The sequence below is a fragment of the Euphorbia lathyris genome, chromosome 8, assembly GCF_963576675.1.
Source record: "Euphorbia lathyris chromosome 8, ddEupLath1.1, whole genome shotgun sequence".
Lineage (NCBI taxonomy): Eukaryota > Viridiplantae > Streptophyta > Magnoliopsida > Malpighiales > Euphorbiaceae > Euphorbia > Euphorbia lathyris.
Window position 1 is genome coordinate 50,119,349 of NC_088917.1, and position 24,288 is coordinate 50,143,636.

At 33.0% G+C, this 24,288-nt stretch overlaps 1 protein-coding gene and 1 long non-coding RNA gene across 2 annotated transcripts; one reads left to right on the top strand and one right to left on the bottom strand.

The window, feature by feature from the left end:
- The first annotated feature begins 11,311 nt into the window (after positions 1-11,311).
- On the top strand, positions 11,312-12,968 carry LOC136202185 (uncharacterized). Its single transcript, XR_010674343.1, has 3 exons — positions 11,312-11,721; positions 11,962-12,127; positions 12,746-12,968. It is a non-coding gene; the product is annotated as an uncharacterized lncRNA (long non-coding RNA).
- Positions 12,969-18,832: 5,864 nt separating this feature from the next.
- On the bottom strand, positions 18,833-19,740 carry LOC136203149 (dehydration-responsive element-binding protein 3-like). Its single transcript, XM_065994226.1, has one exon. It carries the CDS (start codon positions 19,546-19,548, stop codon positions 19,006-19,008), a length of 543 nt encoding a protein of 180 aa, XP_065850298.1. The 5' UTR covers positions 19,549-19,740; the 3' UTR covers positions 18,833-19,005.
- Positions 19,741-24,288: the final 4,548 nt, after the last annotated feature.

Genomic DNA, 24,288 nt, shown 5'->3' on the forward strand with positions numbered 1-24,288 from the left:
ATGAAGCGACCTTTAAGGAGGTTTCTCCTTCTATTCAACATTCGAAGATCACCCTATTTCGAATGATTCGAGAGTCATTTGCTTTTTCTAAAGGTTTTTGCTCTTCGAGGAGAGATGCTGATATCTTATCCCATCTTCTGGCTTCTCCAAGGCCGCCTCCGGCTCCCAACATTATTCTGGTCTATTGGCTTAAACCTCCTCCGGGTTGGGTTAAAGTCAATATGGACGGCTCTGCTTTTTGGTACTCCTGGTGAGGCGGGAGTGGGCGGTATCTTTCGTAACTATCGCAGCTTCCCCAAAGGTTGTTTTGCTTTTTCTACCCCTCATTCTTTTGCTTATATGGCTGAATTGAGAGCCGCTATTTTCGCAATTGAACTTGCTTGGGAGAAAAATTGGCATCATCTTTGGGTTGAGTCAGACTCCATGTACGTAGTTAATTTGCTTCGACATCGTTCCATGGACGTTCCTTGGAGTATTCGACAAGAGTGGTTGCATTGTCTCAGCATTTGCTCTAGGATGAACATTATGTTTACTCACATCTTTAGGGAAGGGAATCGCGTTGCTGATACTTTGGCAAAGTTTGAAGTCTCTTCCTCTGCCATCAATTGGTGGACTTCAGCTCCTCCTTTTTGTCAGAGGTTTATCAATGATGACATCTGTAATATTTTTCATTTGCGTTTTTCTTGATCTTTCCTTAACTTTTCTCCTTTCCCCCTTCTTCTTGTTTGTTCTCCTTCCTCTTCTCTTGTTCAAACACTCACTTTTTCTTTTATTTATATATGGCGGGTTTGACAGTTCTTGGGTCATGGGTGCTCTCCCTGCTCAAGGTCTGTCTCGTCCCAATTTCTATAAAAAAAAACAACGATTTACTAGTTAAATAAATTGTTTTGACTTTATGGTTGAACTATGATTCGAGATTGAAACTAACCTTTTGGTGAAACTTTTCACGATTCAGATGGTTTCATGATAGTTCATGTTTTAATTTATTAAATTAATAATTTTTTTTTTTTGCATTTATACTTGAATCTTATATTAATAATATAACTCGTTAATATTATTAATTTGGTTGATTCACTTTATTCATAACAATGATTCGCAATAATGGAACCAATTTGAGATAAATTTCATCTCTCGGCTGTTTAGATATTCTGAATTCTTCATCGATTTATAATATCCCAAGAGGTGTACTTGAAGGGACGTATCCATTGGTGAAGAGTCGCCTCTATCCGGATGAAAGGACGAGTCGCTTGAAAAATAAAACATGTAAAATGTGTTGAATAGAGTTGATGTGTTTGTAGAGATTCTTAAAATCTCTATCGCGGCTTAGGAGTAAGGGAGAAGAGCCTGTAATTCGCGTTTCTGAAGCATCAGAACGCGTGTCGCGATTGAGATTATGGGAATCTCGGTCGCGACAGAGGCTTTCCCTGTCTTCCTTAATTTGTTCGCTGAATCTCTGACGCGGCTTCTGAATCTCGTACGCATCTTTCACTGAAAACTTGATTTCTTACTTGTTTTTGCTCCATTTTAGCTCATATTTGGATTTTTCCAAATAATTAACACCTTGCACATAAGTAACAAATACCAACATAAAATCTTAACAAAATGATATAATTAATATATATTTTACATAAAATTGAATACATTTATGCATGCTAATTTAGGTATATTTTGGGCTTATCACAGACACACTAACAAATTCTTATCAAACACTTGTATATCTTGTAAAATCTTCAAACAACATATATAGTCAATCATTTTAAATTAACTAAATATATTTCTATATACATAAACCCAATCAACAATACATGTCCATGCAAATATATATAAGCTCAATCAACAAATAAACAAACAACAAATAAATAACGACCTACCTCTCTGCGTGTCCTTGTCAAAATAGATCTCTAAGACTATAAACACCATTACAACTGAACCTTGCACTGATCGAACCTTCTTGAAAAATAAAGCACAGGAGCACTAAACGTTTTTCAAAACACCAAATAAAGTATAAGTAAGCATATTATAAACGAAACCAAGAAATTAATTCTATAAACGAAACATCTAAGAATGGTACATTATCATTTGCACTAAGATCTGTAAAAAAAACCCAACATTACTTACCTAGTTGGAGTAGATCTGAGAATGGCCAGAGAAGAAGAATTTAGAAACTCAAATGCATATGCTGAAAATGGAGAAACCAGAGGGAACCGGAGATGAAAGAACCCAACATTATTAATTTCGAACACTTAACATTTGAACCCAACATAACTTTAAAAAAATAAAACATTACTTACCTAGATGGAGTCGATTTGATAATGACCGGAGAAGAAGGTGTTGGAGATAGAGATAGAGAAACCATTGGGAACCAGAGATGAAAGAACCCATAATTATTAATTTTGCACACTTAAAATTTGAACCTAAATTACTTAAAAAAACCCAACATTACTTAGCTAGATGAAGTCATTTGAGAATGATTGGAGAAGAGGACGGCTTGAAGAAGAAGAAACTTGAGGTATAAGATTGTCTTACTTTTCAGAGGTGAGATCAATGAAGAGGTGAAAAAAATAATTAGATTTTTCAGAGTGGTTTTTATACCTTATATAAAAATTTGGGCACGTTAAAATTGTGGGTACTTTTTGTTCTGTTCGGGAAACTTATACAACTTCAGATATTTTTTTACTCACAACAATGGCAGCGCAATTTATCAAATGTCATCTAAAAGTTATGAATATTTTAGGTTAAAATCGTGTCTTTATGAGATGACATGTGTGTGTCATCGTAAAGCCAGACTTAATTTGAGATTTTTTGCACTTACATTTTCAGATGATAGAAATTTAACAAACTTTCACCAAAAACTATCAGATGAAAGAAAAAAAAAATGTATGTCATGTATCGACTATCGAGTGTCATCTGTATAGGGATATGCTGTTACAGATCGATTTCGGGACAAGTTAGTTTTAATCTTAAACTAACAAAGAGGTTCTTCTCTAGCTAAACTAGACGGAGTTAATCTCGGGTTTACGACCTAAATCAGTAGAAAATCGAAGATCGCTCATTGTTGAAGGTTGAAAACCTTAACAAACTTCATAGAGAATAAGATAGAAAATTATATTGATAAAAGTTGTGTTTCCTTACAAAAGAAATGAGCTTATATAGCTCATTCTAATAAATAAAAAAGACATAACTAACCTAGTTAGGGTTACAAATAATAAAGAGTGATAGAGGTAGAATAGGAATGAAATGTTTAAATGGCTTTTACGGAATTAGACTAAAAGGACAACAATAAGGTTAAAATGGCATAATGGTAAATAAGAGCTGTAAGGAATTGGGGCAGCCTTGATCCCCTTGTCTGGTGTGTCTTCTTCTTGGGTTGAAAAGTTAGTTCGTCGTCGCTAAAAATCAACATTTCATCGCTCAAAAGAAATTCGTCGTCGCTGAAAATGTTCGGATTGTTCTCCAAGTTAGTTGAAACGGCGTGTTAGCTGTCATGACATGGTGTGTCGCGAATCGTCCTAGCTCGGGTAGAAAGTTTGGGGAGCTCGACACGGCGTGTCATCCTCTGACACGACGTGTCGGGCTGAAAATTAGCATTCCATATGCTTGCTTGGAGCGTGTCATTGACTTCGGTGCAATGGGCTATTTTTTGGACCGTGTTGGAAATGCTCTGCATCAAATGGCGTAGCCTACCACTAACTAAAACTAATTGAAAGTATTTGAAACTAAGTGAAATCATGATCCTATTGCTTATTTAACTCTAATAGAATTGTGTCGACATTGAGGTGTTTCTTAGAGATAATATAAACAAAACAAGCTGAAACTTTAAATGGTTATGTGAGTCATAATTTGTTTCTAGAAAAATGTAAATATTTTATAAATTGTATACCATAATATAATAATCATATATTATGCATATGGTTGAATAAAATAGATATAGCTAAAAGTCACAAGTCATAGACATAAAGAATCTCACCCGAAAATAGATATAGAGTAGGCAAAGATCACATAAACGGCAATGACAGTTACAAACATTACTATAATGCTCTCATTTCCAAATTTGGTACTATACACTAAACCAATTTACTATTTGCAATTTTGTCCCATTACTCAATTGGATTATTATTTTATTATAGGGAGGGAACAATATTCTTCCAATTATTCAAACTATCATCACTTATTATACTATATATAAATATGCAACCAGGGTTAGATATTTGTTATTGATATTTATGTCGGCATCTTAGTTTATCCTGAATAAATCATGACTTAAATAAAGGATGATGATTTAAACGCAAAAGAAAACTTAGCATTGATTTTGTCATTTAAATTCTCCTCTTATTATCAATGTATTTTTAACACATATTGTAAACATTTTCAAATTTACCATTAACTTGTAATTTCAAGACTCACTAATGAAAATTGTATTTTCCATTAATAAAACATATATAATTTCAAATTTTATTTAGTGGACATACGCGGAAAGTTACATGGTGATAGAGAAACAAAAATTACATATGAAAATAGAACTCATCTTTCTCTAATGAGACTTGAAGTTATTGTACAGTCTAATAAACATTAGGTGATGAGGGTATCGTCATGAAGAAATCAGTCCTAGAGTAAATTGGGCACACACGGCATGTGGCTTATTAACACGTCTTGTGAGCGGATTAGAGGGAAAGGATGCAGGCGAGGATTATTCATATAGCGTGTGGTGAAACTCTTAGCCCAGTGGTTGAGAGCTTACCTATGGCTAGGGGGGTTCATGGGTTCGAATCACATCCGGGTCTGGTGGAGATTTTTCTTTCTTCTTTAATGTAAGCGCATTGTGCACAATTTTTTTTTTTTTAAAAATATGGATTAAAAGAAATGGCAACCTTCGTGACACTTGGGACACACGACGAGTCAAGACCCGTGCTCGTGTTGAATTAGTCAAGCATCAGACCACATGGCGTGTCAGGTAGGCCATGTCGTGTGGACTGCCTTAGCCACCAAGTTATGTTGCACCTGCTTATTGTCTACCACAACTTATTCACTGTTTGCCCTTTGTTAATTATTGTCTTGTCATTTGTGTTTATTTACTGTTCTGCTAGGCTATTTGTAAACCCTTTTTGCCCCTATTATTAGTTGGAATTGTAAAGTGGGTGGAGAGGGTTCTTTGGTCTTTAGTACCCTAGGGTTGGATAAGTGTTTAAGCCTATATTTTTTAATAACAAACAACTTTTTATGAATAAAATACATTTTTTTCTTTGGAAGTAATGTTTAACAACCTTTCAGATTATTTCCTACTAGTTTTAGCTAGTGAAGAGATTGTTTTTTTTGTTGGTTTAAGATCAAAACCATCATTATCATCGTGAATCCGTATCATTAGATTTAAGATTTCATTATTTTGTATATGAATATTAAATCTTCTCTCCCTCAATAACCACGCGATTAAATTTATACCTTAACCATTCATTTAACAAAAGGTAGGCTTTAATTGTAGAACTCCTAATAAGTTTGGAGCTCTAGTTGCAAGAAGTAATGTTTAGCTACTTTTATGCCAACTCATTTTAGAAGATATACTATGTAAATATTGTGTACTTTATCGAATTCTTATTTTTTGGGGTTTGCGGTTTTAAAATGTGTACATATATTAGTTACAATCTCTATTTTCGATGTGAGATTTAATTCATTCTCACCTCCATCATCATCTTGCAGGTTCGCTCCTTGCTCAATCTTTCTACATCAGCATCGCTCTCTCAATACGAAATTGTTATAGGCCCAATAGCTCATTTTGGATCATCACCACACTTTTTTTTATCACAACTAATACAACATATATGGAAAGTCAACTTTATGGCAATTATAACATCTTGAATCCATATACATAGGTGATATCTTCAAACTCCAACATAAGCTTGATAGACCACCATTAACACCTGAAATGAGATTAGCAAACGGTCAGAGGAGGTGATAGAATATGACGTCTCTGCTCTGATGCTTAAGTCAGTAGAGATACTAACATTTCATAATTTTCTAGTAAACTAGAGTGATGAAGAAGTTGTGTGTACCTTGGGATATTAAGATGTCTATTTATATGAGCTGAGAGGGGTATCCTATATTTTAATAGGTTTCCATATGGAAGTATTTTAGCGGCCTACATACCTCAGGTACCTCTTAGGCCTGCTTCCTCATTCTGTAAGTTCTGACAAAATAGGAGGAACATGAGCGTATATCTAAGCTTAACTTTCTATTTGGAACACGTGTATCATCAGTTTTTCCTTTTGAGGAAATGTTCATCATTGGTCCACATGTATCCTGCTATTATTTTTGTGATATGGTATTAGATGTCCCTCCTTAGAGACCTTTGTGTGAAGTTCTTTAGGGCTTCGCATTGATCTATTTCCAAACCTGATTATAAAGGCTCTTTTGTAAGATTGTGATGATGTATCATCTGAAGTTTTATGGGGCCTATTTTTTTCACCACGTGGGTTGAATTTACGATTTTCTATGTTTCTTCGGCCTTCTTTCATCTGTAGAAGTATTTATTATCTATTTAGCAGTTTTCAAGGATGCCCTATGAGTAGGGTATCATTATTGGTTTGTCACCTATTTCTCTTAAATTAAGTATAAATTTGAAGAGAGTCTTTATAGTATCATCTTCTTGCTTCGTTTTTCTTCCCGCTTCTCTAAATTCTTGTAAGATTTTTTCTTTTCTTTTCTTCTTATTTTCGTAGTTGTATGGGAGGTTTAGTTCATAAAATTCGAAAAAAGTTTGCCTTGCTTCTAAACATTCTCAAGAATCTTCCTCTTCTTGTTCTTCCCCTTTCACCCATGCCTCCAAAATCCTCCAAAACCACTCATAAAACTTCTTCCTCTAGGGTACCCCAAAATCTCATGGATAAGGCCCTCGAGAAAGTCAAATAAATGAATTTGAATGTCTATTCCTAACCATCCATATTATCTGCCAAAGATTTGATAGATGTGGTGGCTCACTATCCAAAATTGAAAAAAATAACCGTCCATCTTCCCACCTAGAACAAGAGAGCTTTTGATCCCCCTTTAAGTGCTTTAGGGATATTTAAACATTTCTAAAAATAGGACATGTGTTTTCCCTTGCCTAGGGGCATGGAAAAAGATGTGAATGAGTAAAGAATGTGTCCTTGCCAGATCTCCTTAAATGTCCTGCTGGAACTTCTTGCCTTCTCCAAGCTGTGTCTGGACCTTGGCATTACCATGACTGATGCTTTGTTTCGGGCTTGCTGGCATCCTATAAAAATGGGTACTCATAACATTATTTATTGGCTGATGCATCATAACCGAATGAGCCTTTTAACTATAGGAAGGTTCAAAGTATTAATGATTTTAATCCAAAGTGCTTTTGGCTGAAGACGAATCCATCGATTCCCAAAGGTCCTTATGCTCAAGGCTATCATTTCGAGACTAAATGCAATGAGGCACCTTGTAGCCCCGAAATATGGAAGCCTGTTTGAGAGCTTCCGTTTGAGGAGGAAGTGGGACTTGCGCTTATTTTTAACTATACCAAGCAGTGGTCCTATCAGGACATGATAGACATGATTCGGTCAAAAATCCTTTCGGCTTACTGGAATCGAAAAGGGAAAACAGTGTATAGGGGAGAAAAAGGCTTCAAAAAATTAGAGACATGTGACTTTACTTTTCCTTTGGTCTTATCTTATCTTTTTTTTGTTGGGTGCATGTACTCCTGCTAATATGTCTCTTTGTGACCAATTGATAGCTCGGCTTCAAGCACTTAAAGAATATGGGAAAGCTTTTGCTGTTAGGGAGGCCACATCTTCTGCTTTAGCGCTCGAAGCTCCTCCTCTATAGATGCCTCCAGTCATTGAGATTGCGCCTACCGAAGAGGATGTGATCTAGACTAAGACCTTTCTTGCTACTTCTGATAATTCACTTATCTCTAATCATTTGCATGAAGCTTCGTTAAGCGACCTTTTTACTGGTGATTTACCATTCCCTTGATTGTCTGATGTGCCTGTATCCACCAATCCTCCTATTATCACTGATCTTATTGATCATGAGAGTCCCTCTTAGCTCCAATATTCCTTCTCTCGTCTAATCTGCACAGATCGATGTTCATACCTTTTCGCAACCTAACCTTCTGAGGGATCTCCGAGCTCTGAAGATTTTGATGTTTCGAATACTGAGGAGTGGATGAGGCTGGAGTCCCCGACATTGGACAAGAAGAGAGAAAGAGTTAGGTCCTTACAGAGGCTTAGAGTTCCTTATTCCCCTTCATGATATGGTAACAATATGTATTGTCTTATTTGATATAAATCTTATTCTTTTAACCTCACGATTTTAAAACGTATGTACATGTATTTAGTACACTTTTTAATAATATACTTCAATCGGTTACTTTTCATTTCTGAGATAAGATTAAATTTATTCCATCTTCGTCACCATTTTACAGCACTACCTCTTCTTCCTAATTTTTTTTTTCTATAAATTCGGCATCACTCTCCCGAAACCGAATTATTATAGGAACTGGTAATTACCTATATAACTGAAATTAATAGAATTACATTCTTGTTTTCTTCGTTTCATTCAAACTTGTTACAACTTTGGGGATCATTAAAAGCATTTCAATAACAATAATAGTAATAAATAATGTGGATGGAAAACGACTAGACAAAATATAATAGTCGACTAATTATTTCTATGTTTGCATTGTTATTTAATTAATTATCGTAAGGATGCAAAGTGATAGATACCTACACTTTTGTCGTATTATTTTTAATAAAGAAGACATATATAGAAAGAGACTAATGTTTTCTAATAATTGAAACTTACTGTTTATAGAAATAAGGTTCCCTCTCTACCAAAAATAATATGGTAAACATTATATTCATCCCATTTAACTTTTCTATTACTAATACTATAACCATGTAAATAAAAACCATTCAATTTTACCCATTTATTAATATTATAAACACTTGTGAAAAATAATCTTAAAATAGAAAAGTAGAACATACGGATGGCAATGAGGCGGGGAAAACAAAAAACTGTGGAGATCCGATCCGATGGGACGAGGAAAACCCGAAATTTTTGGGGCGGAGCTGGAGGCGGGGGAAATTTTAGCCACGTTCACACCGGCTGCTTAGGAACCCTTTTCTCTAGCCTGCCTATTATGCTTTTGAACCGGAAAGTCTGGTTTTTAACCGGTAACCTTATCAGACTCCCTAGCCGTCCGTAGCTTGCAGCTTTCCTTTCCAGCTTAGGCCTTCTATCGCTTGACTTATTTACCCTTGTTGGTGTAACTTCTCTGCCTATTATTTTCTTTTTTCCGTTACACCACTTTCAGACTCCCGATCCCCCTTTATCAATATTTGCTTCTCCGGGTAAGAGTCTTTACTCGACTCGTTCTATCAAATGTAAGAACCGTTAATAAAAGGATTAAAATCTCTCAAATCTTAAGAGGGATCGCAAATCCCAAATTTTTCTAAGAGCATATCTAATTATATTAGGTGTCGTTTGGTACGTTGTAATGAATGTTGTAATGGAATGTCCATTACATTACCATGTTTGGATTAGTCTTTTTTTTTTTTTGTCGTAATGGAATCACAATTACATCACTCAATTTTTCTTCATAAATTTATGTAATGGGGATTACATAAAAAATAGGCATGAATTCTCATTACGACTAGTTCAAATATATTTTTTATTATTTATATTTATTATCCACTATTCTTTTTAAATATTAAAACATAAAATGAGAAAAACATGAAAAATACGAAGAACGGAAAAAAATGTGAAAACGGAAAAACATGAAAAATAGAAAAATATGAAAAACGAGAAAAAACATGAAACACGAAAAAAATGAGAAAAACACGAAAGATGAGAAAAACGTGAAAATGCGAAAACGGAACATGGAAAAGACATGAAAAACTAAAAACGTGAAAAACGCAAAAAAATGTAAAAAAACATGAAAACGCAAAAAACGCAAAAACGGAGAAAACGAACAAAAATTAACAAGTTTTTAACCATCATATATGAATGATATTCTCATCCATATGCAAATTTGAGAATAATTGAAGTTTCTAACTACATTTAAAGAAACAAACATAAGTATTGTAATAATACATTTCACCATTTTTTTAAAAAATTTGCCAACCAAACATTGTAATGGAATCGTTATTACATTGCATTACATTACAACTTTGATTACATTACAACATTGATTACATTACATTGCATTACATCATACCAAACGGTACCTTAGTGTCTAGAATTGAATTCTTTTGTGTAATACTAATTGATAAGGCTTCATTGGTAAGTGCTACAAGATCTCGTACATTGGAAACCATTTTCGAAGCATTTTATTTCTAAACAGTCACTTTATCTCTCATAATCAAACAACACATGAATAATCTCAAAACCAAATTTTTTTTATTAAGTGACTCGATCGGGCCCTCTTAAAAGAAGTGTTCAAGGGTTTGGATCTTTAAACATATTAATCGGTGAAATGTCAAAGCATGATAAGATGAGCTTGTGTTGTACACACTCAGGGGCATTGAGATGTGGGGTTGTGTCATACATTGTAATAAAAAACTAATATTATCTTAACTGTTATCTTAAGCCTTTGGTCAAAATGGTTCATTGATATGGAAACCTATTAGATCAAGTGGTGTGAAGGGTTCGAATTCTAATAGCCCGTTAATTGGTGAAATTCAACATATAGAAAGATAAGCATGTGTTGTACACGTTTCATTCATATGAAGAGATGTGTTAAAAATTATAATAAAAGCTATTATTGGATCTTAACTATAAGTTTAACCTTTTATTCAAATGATTTATTGACACTTAGAATATCATGTTGATCTGTTTTACAACAGATGGATATCTTCTATTAGTGTGACTAAGAGCATCCCTAATGGGAAGTTATAACTTGGGGTGACACATAGGATAGATCACACTCAAAAAGTTACAATCCATTAGGAACTCTTATCATTTCAGAATTTGATAGGATAAGAAAAAAATATCAATTAATAATAAAGGACTGCTATTGTAATTTGATAGAAGAAAAAAGGGTTAATACACATATTTGCCCTTGTATTTGTTCGTTTAAACAGATTTGCCCCTATATCAAATAAATACACAAATATACCCTTAATTTTTTCAAATTCCAGCAAAAATGCCCTAATCTAAACGGTTTGCTTATTTGGCATAACACCGTTAATCTAGTCAGCACATCTATTAATACACCACCAATTAATAAATTACACATCATTAAAATAAATTTATACCCTAATAAAAATTATAACACATGGCATACCCAAACCCTAGTTTACCCGCTGAATATGTAATGACCTTTCACTTTCATCTTCATCTCTAGGAAGAAGAACTAAGGCGGCTGGAAAATGGAGGATAACAATGACGCTTTCGACCATGAACGATGATGGTTTCTTCTCTGGAAAACGAGGAAGCAAAGGATCCGGTCATGTCTTTTTAAATTAGCCCGACCACTGGATCCAGAGCATCAGAGATTTACTCGAGGTCCCGCTTGGATTCTCCTGACCCATCCGTCATGGACCCAACAATCCCTCAAGGTCCCGACGACGATGTGCCTCCTCCTGGCTAGCGATTCGCTCAATTTGGTGTCGGATGCTTCTGGGGTGTCGAATTGGTATTCCAGAGAGTTCCTGGTGTAACCAAGACTGAAGTGGGTTATAGTCAGGGCTTAGACATAACCCTACCACTTTAAATCGTCAGGTTAGTTTCTTTTGAAATGGTTTCATCTTTCTTCCTATTATTGAATCTTTGTAATTTTTCTTGTTTAATTGATTGAGCATTTTGGTTTTTAATGGATTCTTTACTACTGGGTGCGGCTCATTTATTATAGATTTTGATAAAAATTCGAGGCTTCCCAGGAATTTTTTATTGATCTATTCGTATGCTTGTTTAATTTTGTATGTGTTGAGTTCTATTGGAATTTGGTGTGTTACTTTACAGGCCAGCGTGCACTTGTTCGTGACAATTGGGAGCCAGGCGTGGTGGCGAAGGCCCAACACTAGATTTCAAACTTGAAGAGTGGGTTCTCTGAGACCGCTGCAAAAGGAGGAGTAAGTCTTGAAGAAATTGGTTATGTTACCAGATGAAACGGCACTCTTTTGGACAGGTAAATCAAGGGAGTAAGGTTCGGTTCCGCGAGTCTAAATCCCTTATATCTGATTAGTGTATGCTTGGTTATTAGATGAGTGATCATGACATTGGCATTGAATTTGGCTACTAAAATTGCAACACACCTGAAATGGCTTTAAAATATGGATTCTGGTACATGATAGTATATTGCCTTTCGTTTTATAGGAGGAATATGAAGGTGTGGGTGTGTACAGTAGAAAATGAAAGTCAAGCCTAGTTATTTGTTTTTAGATTTATACTTGCTCCTATGGTCAATTTACTCAAAATGCATTTTGTGTAAAAATCAATTTAGTCGACAACTTAGTCAAATTAATCCATTAGCTAATTTCTGATGTTCTGATGCTTGAGATATGTTACTTTGAACTGATTTGTTCAAGTTGAATGCTGAATTGATAGTTAGTTCACTGTGATGCAAATGAACTCTTGAAGAATGCTCCTTTTGGTTTTGGTTTTTTCACTCCAAGAGTGTTGGTTAGAGTTGAATTGTTTTAATTGTAGGATTTATCCTCTATAGACAAATGCTATTTTAATTGTCCTTTTCTCCACTAAAAGGTTCATCCAAAATTTAGGAGAAATGATTACCTTGTTGTGACAGGCATGGAGTTGGACGAGTATGAAGAAACTGATGTTAATATGGAGGAAGCAGCAAGATCAGCATGAAGCATAAGATGTATACTTGTTGGCTGTCAAAATTGGAAATAATAGTTGTAATATCATTTTTGTCCAATTTAGAAATAACATTTGTAATATGTCCATTTGGATCCATTTATAAAATTTATTCAATTTAGACATTTATCAAAATTTGTAAATTTTTATATTATATGCTCTTTTTCAAATGATCTGAAAGTTTTGTTGATTGAAATTTAAGCATGGTCAATTATTATTAGGTATAAAATTTATCTATAAAATATAATATAAAAATAAATAAATTGCTAATAGGGCACTTAAAATCATTCTACAGTTACATCGGCAAATTTAGAATTACTATAGAGGACGAATTTCGTCGCTAATTTGTAGATATGGTTTCATTTGGCGACAGATTTAGAACAATTGTTGTGTAAAATTTCGTCGCATAAAATTTTATCATGAAAACTTTTGCCGCGTAAAATTTTGTCGTTAAAAATTTAATGTTTCATTTTTTAGTTGACATGTCAGATGATGTGGAGGGTGACATGTTGCACCGTTAGTGCCAGATCACTATTCTGTTAGATTAGGGCATTTTTGCTGCTTTTTAAAAAATATAAGGATATATTTATGTGTTTATTTGATATAGGGGCAACTCTGTTTAAACGGATAAATACAGGGGCAAATATGTGTATTAACCCAAGAAAAAAAAGCAAAAATTAATGCTTTAACAGGTATCAGATGCGGAAGTGATGTTCACTTTACAATTATTGGCTGCGTGATACTCAACCTCTCTCTCCTTTTGTGGGCAAGTGCAAATCCTCATTTAGTTTTTGGTTGTTAACAAAAGGAGTAACAAACCAAAAAAAGTCATATGTAGTCTAATGCTTGGTTGTAACCAATGTGAGTTTGATAACAAACAAATTATACCCACTAGAGATGCTCTAAGGTAAAGTGACTTTTATATTAATAAATTGTAAAGATGAGTGATTTTGTGTTAGATTCTGAAGTTGAATGGTAAAAATGAGTAGCATGAGTGGAATTTACCGAAATAATAATAATAATAATAATAGAAATGTTTAATACATCACCAACTCTCTGAATTTGTTTAAAATAGTAGATTGGCTCCATGAACTTTGCAAGTGTCTCACCAGCTACTTAAACTTGCTTATTTCGTATCACCAGCTCCATAAACTTGTCCATAAAAGTAGATTAGCTCCCTGAACTTTGTAAGTGTCTCACCAACTCATCAAACTTGTTTATTCTGTAACAACTAAATACAAAAACCATAATACTAACTCTCGATCTTCATTCATTCAATCTCTCGAACCTGCAATACTAACTCTTATAATAGGTTGAAAGGTAGTAGGAGCGAAAAAATTATCTCTCAAATAGATGAAGACGTTTTTTTAGAATTTAGGTTTAATAAGTTTTTGTATTTAGTTGTTACAGAATAAGCAGGTTTATGGAGTTAGTGAAATCCTTACAAAATTCAGAAAGCTAATATATTTTTATAGATAAATTTAAAGAGCTGATGATATGAAATAAGCAAGTTTATAAAGCTAATGAGATACTATAAAATTAAAGTAACCAATCTACTATTTTGGAGCTAAATCTACTAGGCCTAATAGAAAAGGTTACTTTTACTATCTCATCGGAGTAGTAGCATGCAAGACAATATAGGGTATGGTGATGGAAATATGAGGCGGTTGGCTGTGGGTCTTAATTTGGTTTTTGTTTGTTTGTTGGCTTAATACATCATTTGATCATTGAACTTGTCCAAACTTTCAAAGTGTTTCGATAGTCCCCTGAGCTTATATAAAATATTCAGTTAGCCCCTTGAACTTGCATAAAATGTAATCAATTGATCACTCGGTCGTAAAAAAAAGTAAGTTAAATGCGGAAGATATATTCCACGAGTCTTAAAAAATGTAAAACGACCAAAATCGGAGTATACAATTCTAATATTAGAGAAGACAAGTTGTGTAGTTGAGCAAGCAATAACTTTCTTTTTAATCTGTTTTTTAATTATGTAATAACATTCAAAGGTGCGTGGTATACATCTTCCGCTTTTAACTTACTTTTTTACGACCGAGTTATCAATTGATTACATTTTATGCAAGTTCAAGGGGTTAATTGAACAGTTTATATAAGTTCAGGGGGATATCGGAATACTTTGAAAGTTCAGGGAACCAATCAAGCTTTTTGGACAAATTTAGGAGTCAAATGATGTATTAAGCCTTTGTTTGTTAGTGGGATGATGATAATGAATTTATAATTATATCAATAAGAATTACTATTTGGCCCAAAATTTTATTTTTTTCCTCCGTTTTCAAAAATTCTAAGTGATTGTCTGTCTTTTTTTCAATTGTATTTAAGTAATTTTTTTTTTATTTTTCAATATAATTCGTTGGATCGTTGGATGTAAAAATTATGAAACACGTTCTGTTATATGTCAAATCTCTCCCTACATGTTAAAAAGAAAATATTAAATAAATAAATAATTAGAAACTTTAAAAATTTAGAAAAGTTAAAATTTTAGGATCAGTAACTACAATTGAATAAAAATATAAATATGGAGTTATTATATATTATTGAATAAGAATATGAAGTTGAATACAGTTAAAAAGATTATTAAATGAATACAGATGATTTCAAACGTTTAAAAGTTTATGAATCTAATTTAAATTTTATTTTATTATATCAAGTAAATTGTTTTTTTTTTTTTAAAAGATGTCCAGTAAATTGTTATTTGTATTTAAGTTTTTTTTTTTTCACAACTATGTAACTCTGTTGATGTTTCACTGACAGTTAAAACTTTTTATTCCTGCATAAAGGCAACCAATATATAATTTTTTATTAGAAACTGAACATAGATTGACAACTCATATTACATGTACATAAAATAGAAATTGGAGCAAATATTATATTCCTTATGGTATAATGGTGTATGAAGCAATTTTAAACTCGTATAATAAAATCCTTAAAACGGGACTCTTATATAGAGCAAATGGGCAAACCTACTTCATAATGGTGGTTAGGGATTATTCTGTCCATCTTTATTTAAAAGAGAAAAAAGAAAATTAAGCTAAATGAGGTTTATTTTGTACACTCAAATTAGTTGAATGTTGATGTTGTGATTAAGGACTTAATTAAAAGCATTAGTTTAGTTTTGCAGTGAAGCTAATTATTTTGTTTTGCAAAAAAAATAATATTGTGATTCCAATAATGAGTGAGAAAAAAAACATAGAATTGAATTGATAGGCAGCATAGCATCCTGTAACTGTGGAAAAAGAAATAAAAATCTAAATGAAAGACTGGCAGGCTTTATGAGATGAGAATATATATTGTACTCAATTGTACCATTTTATAATTATTTATTTTCATATCAATAATTGCTTTCTTTTCTTTTTATGACCATCAATATAATTTCTAAACATATAATGATTTTTTTGAGAAGGTTTGAAAAAGGACAGAATTTCCGTGGTTCTCCATACATGTGCGTAGTACGTTTGCAGGGTAAATATCTGCGTCTTGTCTCGTGTTTACCAATTAAATTAAAACTGATAATTTACAGTAAATTACAAGAAAAATATAAAATGAGTTCAAGATCATACACTATATGTAATGTAACTTATCCTCCTAACTTATAAAATGACTTGTTATACGGCTGAAATTGATTAAAGTAACATGTGAGTGACCTTAATTTATTTAAAGTGATCAATTTATTACGTAAGTAAATTTCAATTTGTCTAAATTTGTTTTTTTGTCGCATAGATTTAGAGGAAATTAATCATATTACTTAAGTAAGTTCGGAAAACTAACAAAACATATTGTTAGTTTATAGAGAAATTGCACTATGCTATTAAAGTTAAGTGGACATTTTACTAGAAACTAACAAAAATACATCATTGGTAGACTTTGCAATACATTTAAAAAAAATGTGTGACCCCATTAATCTTATTGAGGTCCATAAATAATGTATTTTTCATTGGTTGTTAATTCCAAGTAAAATAGCTAATTAGAACCAAGATTGTCAGATCCGGATTAGACCGATCGATCAGATCAAGAACCGACTAGCTCTTATGTTTGGATCTTGTTGGGTTTATCAAATTTTCAATAACCCGACCATAACTGGGGTTGACCCGGTACGTGATTTTATATTTTTAGTTTTTAAAATTCAATTAAAAAATATAATATGTAAAAATACCCTTAACGTTTACATGCAAGAGCAATTTTACCCTTAACGTCTAAAATTGTACAATTTTGTCCCTAATGTTTAGAAGTTGGGTCAATTCCAAACATTGTTATAAAACACAGATATTTTGCTTCTTATTCTGCACCAATTTCACGTTAGTTGATTCAAAAAAAGATTTCATATTTTTAAATTCGACGAAATATTTGATTTTTTGTCCAACTCGTACAAAATATAGTATATTTTTTTATTTTTCACGTTTAATCATATGTTTGTGATCTGTTACTAATTTTTGATAAAATAAAGCACATGTGAAGTGTAGATTACAATGTTCATGATTGAGATGACAATTTGATTAATAATTTCTCTAATTGATCTAAATTGTCCTCTCTTGATTGACAACGTTAAGGATAAAATTACACAATTTTAGACGTTAGAGATAAAATTGCTCATAGATGTAAACATTGAGTGTATTTTTGTATGTTATCCAAACACACTATAAAGAATTGTGACCGACTAACTCTTTCCCTCTCTCTATTCCCTTCAAAAAAAAAAAAAAAAAAAACTCTTTGTACATTAACCTTGGTTTCTCTTAGAGCCTATTTGTTTTACCTACTCTTTACTGTTGGAAAATAATGCCTTTCCAAAAAGTAGCGATTCTCTGTTTTTGTAAAATGCTACTTTTCAGGTGTAAAAGACAAACATGTGGTCCCTAACCAAACACATAAAACTCCACATTTTAAAGTAAAAAGGCAAACCAGAGCATGAAAAGAAGCAACGAAACACCCCTTTAGGACCCGTTTGTTTTACCTATTGTTTGTTGTTGGAAAATGCTACGTTTCCAAAAAACAGTGATTTCCTATTTTTGTAAAAAAACTATTTTTCAAGTGTAAAAGGCAAACATGAGCTTCATAATCAAATAAAAAAAAAAATCATTTTTAAATGAAAATACAAATAGAGACATAAAAATGAGCAATCAAATGCCCCCTAACCATTATTTGGTCTCCTTCATATTTAGTTTTGGTTTTTCTATGTATAACCTTTGTCAATATACTGTTAACCATTCCGGACAAGTCTAATCTTATTATTATTTGCATAGTAAAGTAAATGAAGATTATTATTTTGGATACATAATATATTTATTTATTACGATGTTACTTACAATTATTATAGTGATACCAAATAGTTTTTTAGACTAAATTCGGGCCTACCATGTATTAACAATATAAATAAGAGTTAATACATCATTTTTCTCCTAAACTCGTGCAATAAACTTGATTGATCCTTTTAATTTTAAATTTTTTTTACTAACTTTTGAAATTTACTGAATGCGAAAGGTGTGTTGCACGATTTCAATGTAGGTACAACACATCTTCTCCATACAATTTATTTTCAAAATCGAATGATTAATTAATTAAATTAGTGAGATGATCAGAATATTTTTAAGTAAGTTTAAACAAACTGATTGAATAATAATAATAATAATAATAATAATAATAATAATAATAATAAAATTTTTGGGAATAAGTTCGGTACAGATGCTGTAATTACCTATAAAGAAAGTGAGGAATGAGTTTCCACTTTCCACCAACCAACCAAGGAAAGGAAAATTTTATGGCATTTACCTCTTTCTTGTCAACAGTTACTCATATAACACCAAAAACTTTACTCTCTTTTACTATTTAACATATCAACTTTTAATTTTTGTTCTCTTCAATCCTTTTTAATACTAAAAATGTGCTATGCTATGGTATGCACCATCAATTTGGTAAAAGAAATAAAAAAATGTAGAAAAATTAGGTTAGGTTTTGAATGTGAAATTACGAGGTTTCATTAATTATATATAAATCTTGAAAATGAATATAAAAACACAGACGAGATCATAATTTTATTTATTAAGACGAGATAGTAATTTTATTACAAAAAAAAAAAAAAGTTTTAGCCCTTTCAAGAAAAACAAAAAGGGGTAAATTAGAATACAAACAAAAAAGAAAGAAAAACATTATTCACAAAAAGAAAAAGATAGTAGCTAGTAATTAATAATCCCACAACAAACCTTGGGCAAAGGTAGACCACTCTTCGAGCCAAGGCGGCGGGTAGAACAACCCTTCAACCGAGTCAACATACACAAAATCGTTGATGAAGTCGTTGGAGTTTCCTAGCCTGGGCAGCTCAACAATCTCAGTTAATTGATCATCTTCAGAGCTGGACAAGTCCATTGAAGTTGGAGGATGAGTAGTGAAGTCTAAGTTTTCCATATGGGCAGCTTTGGTAGCAGCAGCCTGGACATCACGAGGAGCAAGAGAAGCAGGTCGAGGAAGTGAATTAGCAAGCTCTGGGAAGTTGAGAATTGCGGCGTTTCCTTTTATGCTTAAAGCTGCAACATCGTGTGCTCTAGCTGCCATTTCTGGAGTTGAGAAAGTCCCAAGCCAAATGCGAGACTTCTTTCGTGGCTCCCGGATTTCAGATACCCATTTCCCCCAATTTCTCATGCGGACACCTCTGTATACTGGGTGCTTATTGTTTGTGTTGTCTCTTGTCCGTTTTACCTTTTTTGTTGAAGTCTCTGAATTGGTCATTTTTTCTAGCTAATAGTCCCTCCTCCCTCCCTCCCTCAACTGAAGAGCAGGAATAGGTAGTGTACTTAATTAGTGTGGAAAAAGAAGGTACATAAAGCTTTTTATATATTCCAATGAGTGTTGAAAATGGTAGAAAGCTAGCTAATTAAAGAAAGGAAGCTACGAGGGAGAGAGTAGGTTTCTTTGGTTCTATTCTATTTCTATATATTATATCATTTGGGAATGGAATGAAGTTATAAATATAAGCATCAACAACACAAGGGGAGAGTGAAATGTGGACCCGTATGAGAAATGGGTCTTACTGCTACACCCTCCTAGGGGTCAACAAACTTCAATAATAACTGATAATCCCACAAATTGAGATCATACAATCATAAATATATGTCCACCAATTAACTCTCTTCACCCCAAAAACATAATTGCAGAATACGTGATCCAATCAAATGAGAACCTCAAAAGTCATACACATTCAGTCTTTTATTCTCCGTCCGAATACGCAGAAGCAACATGTACCTCCAAGTATCACCGTAATTGATATGCATCTATTAAGGTATTGCCATGTGAAAATTTATTTGGGAACAAACGGGACGAAAGTTGGTGGACCTGTAACAACCCAGTCTGGAGTGAATGACGTCAGGGTAAAAAGCCTGAGCAATGAACGATCCTGAGTGATGAAGATGAGGGCATAAATGAACTGAATCTCACATCGAAAATGAAGAGAGAGTGTCTAAGGCTTATAGTAAGGTGTGTATGCACTACATGTAAATTGAGACCTAAAGTGTTGGATTTTAGCCAAAGCGAACAACATCTACATTATATTGGATCATGTTTTTATAATTGTCAAGAAATTAATTGAACTAAAAGTTTAAGTTTCTAGTTAAAGTCGAAGGATAGTTTTATTATACTCTCTGATACACTATTGTACACGAATGTTTATTAAGCGTGTACAACACATGATCATCTTATGACCATCTGTTAATTTAATCAATAAATGAGATTGTCATGATTTGAACTCTCGACCACTTGATCTAAGAGGGTTTAAGACCATACAAATAAATATTCAACTCTAGACCATTTGATCAGCCTCATCCCGAAAACCTTACGGACCGACCAAACCAGAATATTACCATGCTCCAAGGCACTAATTCTGCCAGTGGAATCGAAGGGAACAGTATATCCAGTGTTGCTGCAGGGCATGTTTTTTCGGCAACTAAGAGGATCGATATGAATGGGGGAGGAAGAAATTTTAAAAAACCAACCTTGAGGAATATTCTGAGGTTCAAATCTTCAACGTTGGCATACCTCTGTGTTTGGCAGATTATCCTACAGGAAGAAAAGAATTTATGGGCGGCTTGCGAGTGTTCAACGGGCTCTAGCAGTCAGGGTCAATACTTCTCCGACTTGAGAGTAAACTCTTGGCTGACTTGAACGTTAACTTAGATCAGGAAGAAATGATTTGATGATTCCAAAAGTCTCGGATTAGCTGGCTGAATTACGGGGATTGAAACACGTCTTTCTTTCATATTTCTACTCTAATACGGAGGCAAAAGAATAAGATATGAGGGCTTCGGGATGAGCATGACAGTTGGAGATGGGACACAGGTAGTGCCATCGAGATGGTGCTCGCCTATTTCCGCGGGCTTTATACAGAGGAGGAGGCTATTCGAGGGTCTATGTATACAATGGCCTGCTTTCCGACCTTATCTGATTCGGCCAAGGAGGGTCTGGACAGAGTTTTCAATGAAGTAGGGTCTAGAGTGCCTTGTTTGCTATGGAGCCCTTCAAAACACCTGGGGCGGATGGATACCATGCTGGCTTCTACCAAAAGCTATGGCATAAATTGGGAAAACAAGTATACGACTGTGTACTGACTACGCTTAATTCGAGCGTTATACCCTTAATTCTATCTGAAACACTGATTTCTGTCATTCCCAAGGTACCGAATCCTGAATTCATATCTCAATTTCGCCCTATTAGCCTTTGTAACGTGCTATATAAGGTAGTCACAAAATGTATTAGAATAGACTGAAGCCTTTCTTGAGTGAATTGATCAGTCCGGCGCAAAGCAGCTTTATCTCGGGCAGAAATATCACTGACAATGTCATTCTGATTCAGGAAGGCATTCACTATATGCCCCAAAAAAGGGGCCGGTTGGGGGATATGATTCTGTAACCTGATCTTGAGAAGGCTTATGACTTAATAAGTTGGCAGTTCCTACTTGAGACTTTCTCTCTCTCTCTATCTCTCTCTCTCTCCTCCCCTAGGGCTTTCTCCACATTGGATTAATTTAATCCTAAACTGTGCCGTTGCATCAGATATGAAACTTTTGTGGAATCATGAGACATTGATGGGCTTTTCACCGTCCCGGGGGCTTAAATAAGGGGACTCCCTATCCCCATACATGTTCGTACTCTACTTGGAATGCTTGAGTCATATATATGATCAAAGATGTCGTGCAATGTGTTGTCTAACAACCTATTAAACTTTTAAAAGCCCTCCTATCTCCTATATCTTTTTTGATGATGATATTGTGTTATTGGCAAAAGCATGCATCAGTCAGGCCGTTGCTATTAACAACATCATGAAACAGTTCTGCGATTGCTCACGAACAGAAAGTCAATCTTGATAAGTCAAAGGTTTATTTTTCTCCTAATGTGTCTCTTATTGTGAGCCGTGGTACTTGTGATAGTTTGGGATTCGAAAGCACTAATAATCTTGGTAAGTCCTGGGCTTATTGCCTTCTTTTGCTCTCCCAAAAAAATAAAAGTCAATTAAATTAAAATATAATATACTTAGCTTATATTCATTTGCAAATATCATACTTTTATGAATTATATAAATAGCTAATTCCACCACTCTTAATAATAATCTTGTGGTAATTAGTATAATAATTATTATTGATTGTTCTTAGGGTCCATTTGGTGTGTCATAATGCAATGTAATGTAATCAAAACCACAATGTAATTAAAATTGTAATGTAATGGAATGGAATAGTGATTCCATTACCATGTTTGGTTGACAAATAAAAAAAATGATGAAATGAAATTACCATTACAATATTTATGTTTGTTTAGTTAAATGTAATCACAAAATTTTATTTATATAATTAAAATAAAAAAAACATGAAAAACGTGAAATTAGTACATTGTTTTCCGTGTATTAGTAGTGTTTTTTTTACATTTTTCTCGTTTTTTTGTTTTCCATTTTCACCTTTTTTTCCTATTTTCTCATTTTCTCATTTTTCATTTTTCAAAAATTTTGTTTGTTTTTAGTTTTTCTAGTTTTTACGTTTTTTTAGAATGATGAGAAGTGAGATTTGACAAATGAGAGGTTAAATTGAATTTTAAAGATAGAAATTAAGATTACATACTTTGGATGTAATGAAAAATCAAGTCATTTTTTTATGTAATGGGGATTACAACAAGTGTTAAACAAAATTTAACCCATACCAATAAAATATACAAGAGAATAGAACCGACCATTTTGGAGGTTGAACTCTAAAATTGATTGGCTCCTACAAATTGTAAAGCTGCTTTACGCATAAAAAAAAAAGAAACATCACTTGTTTCTCATGAAAAGTTCTAAAATATTTCTTATAGAAACAACAATAGTTTGCTCACTGAAAAATAATCGACTAGTGTTTTCAATTCTTTATGAACACTTTTTTTATCAACAATTTAGAACGAAACAACAAACAACGGTTTGAAAAGGTGAAATAAACACCCCTTAAATTATGCATCCATTAATGAACGAGTAGTTCTAATGAAAAAACATAAAGATACAAATACTCGAACTCCTTGTGATTTCTAATTAAATATTTATTTCCTATAGGTAGCTTTGTTAATAAATATATATATAAAATTAATTTTACTATTACTTTCAATTAATCTACCAACGGTACGTTCATATTGCCAAATCTTTATTAGTATTATTAAACTGGAAAACTAATATATTAATGTAAATCAGCATCTACGAGATCTTCTAATTTAATTAGTATTAGTGCCAAATCTTTCAATTAAACTTGGGTCACAATAGTATATATATTACAAAAGCGGTAGGACCCTAGAGAAAAAAAAAAAACAAAAAATTAACAACTAATTATTGGGGAAGATTAGAACCACAAAAACCAAAAATAAAATAATATAAATAGATAATGGATCATGCGGTACACACTCGTAATAATCTAATAAATCATGTCATTGTCTTCCAATTTAACACGCGGTTACATCTCTAAAAAAAAAAAGCAAATAACAAAATTAGGACTGATTTGAAGTCTCAGCAAGAGAAATCAATCGGTCCCTAGCTTATTTAAGTAACTTTCAGCTATATTCTGTTTCAAAAAAAAAAAAAAAAAAAAAACTTTCAGCTATATTCATTCAGTCGCTAGACCTCCTTTTGGACCAATTTTGGTAGTAAATTGCAGTCCACCAGCAGATTGTTTAAACAAATTACTGAGAACTAAATCTGTTGTAACGGATTATCGAAAACTAACTTTGTGGTAATTTGTTGGACATGTATTTGTAATAATTATAAACTAGTCGAAAGCCCGTGCGATACACGGGGTATGAAACTTTTATATAATTTAGATAAATAAATAAATTGACATATTTACTTTTAAATAATTTTATATCATGCTATAAAAAAAATTTATATTATGTATATTTGAAATTAATATATATTTTTAATGATAATTCAAATTAAATTAATTTTAAAAATAATTGACTATTTTTTTTATAGAAT

Excerpts from the sequence above, each read along its gene's own strand:
- LOC136203149 (XM_065994226.1), bottom strand. The coding sequence starts at position 19,548 with ATGACCAATTCAGAGACTTCAACAAAAAAGGTAAAACGGACAAGAGAC.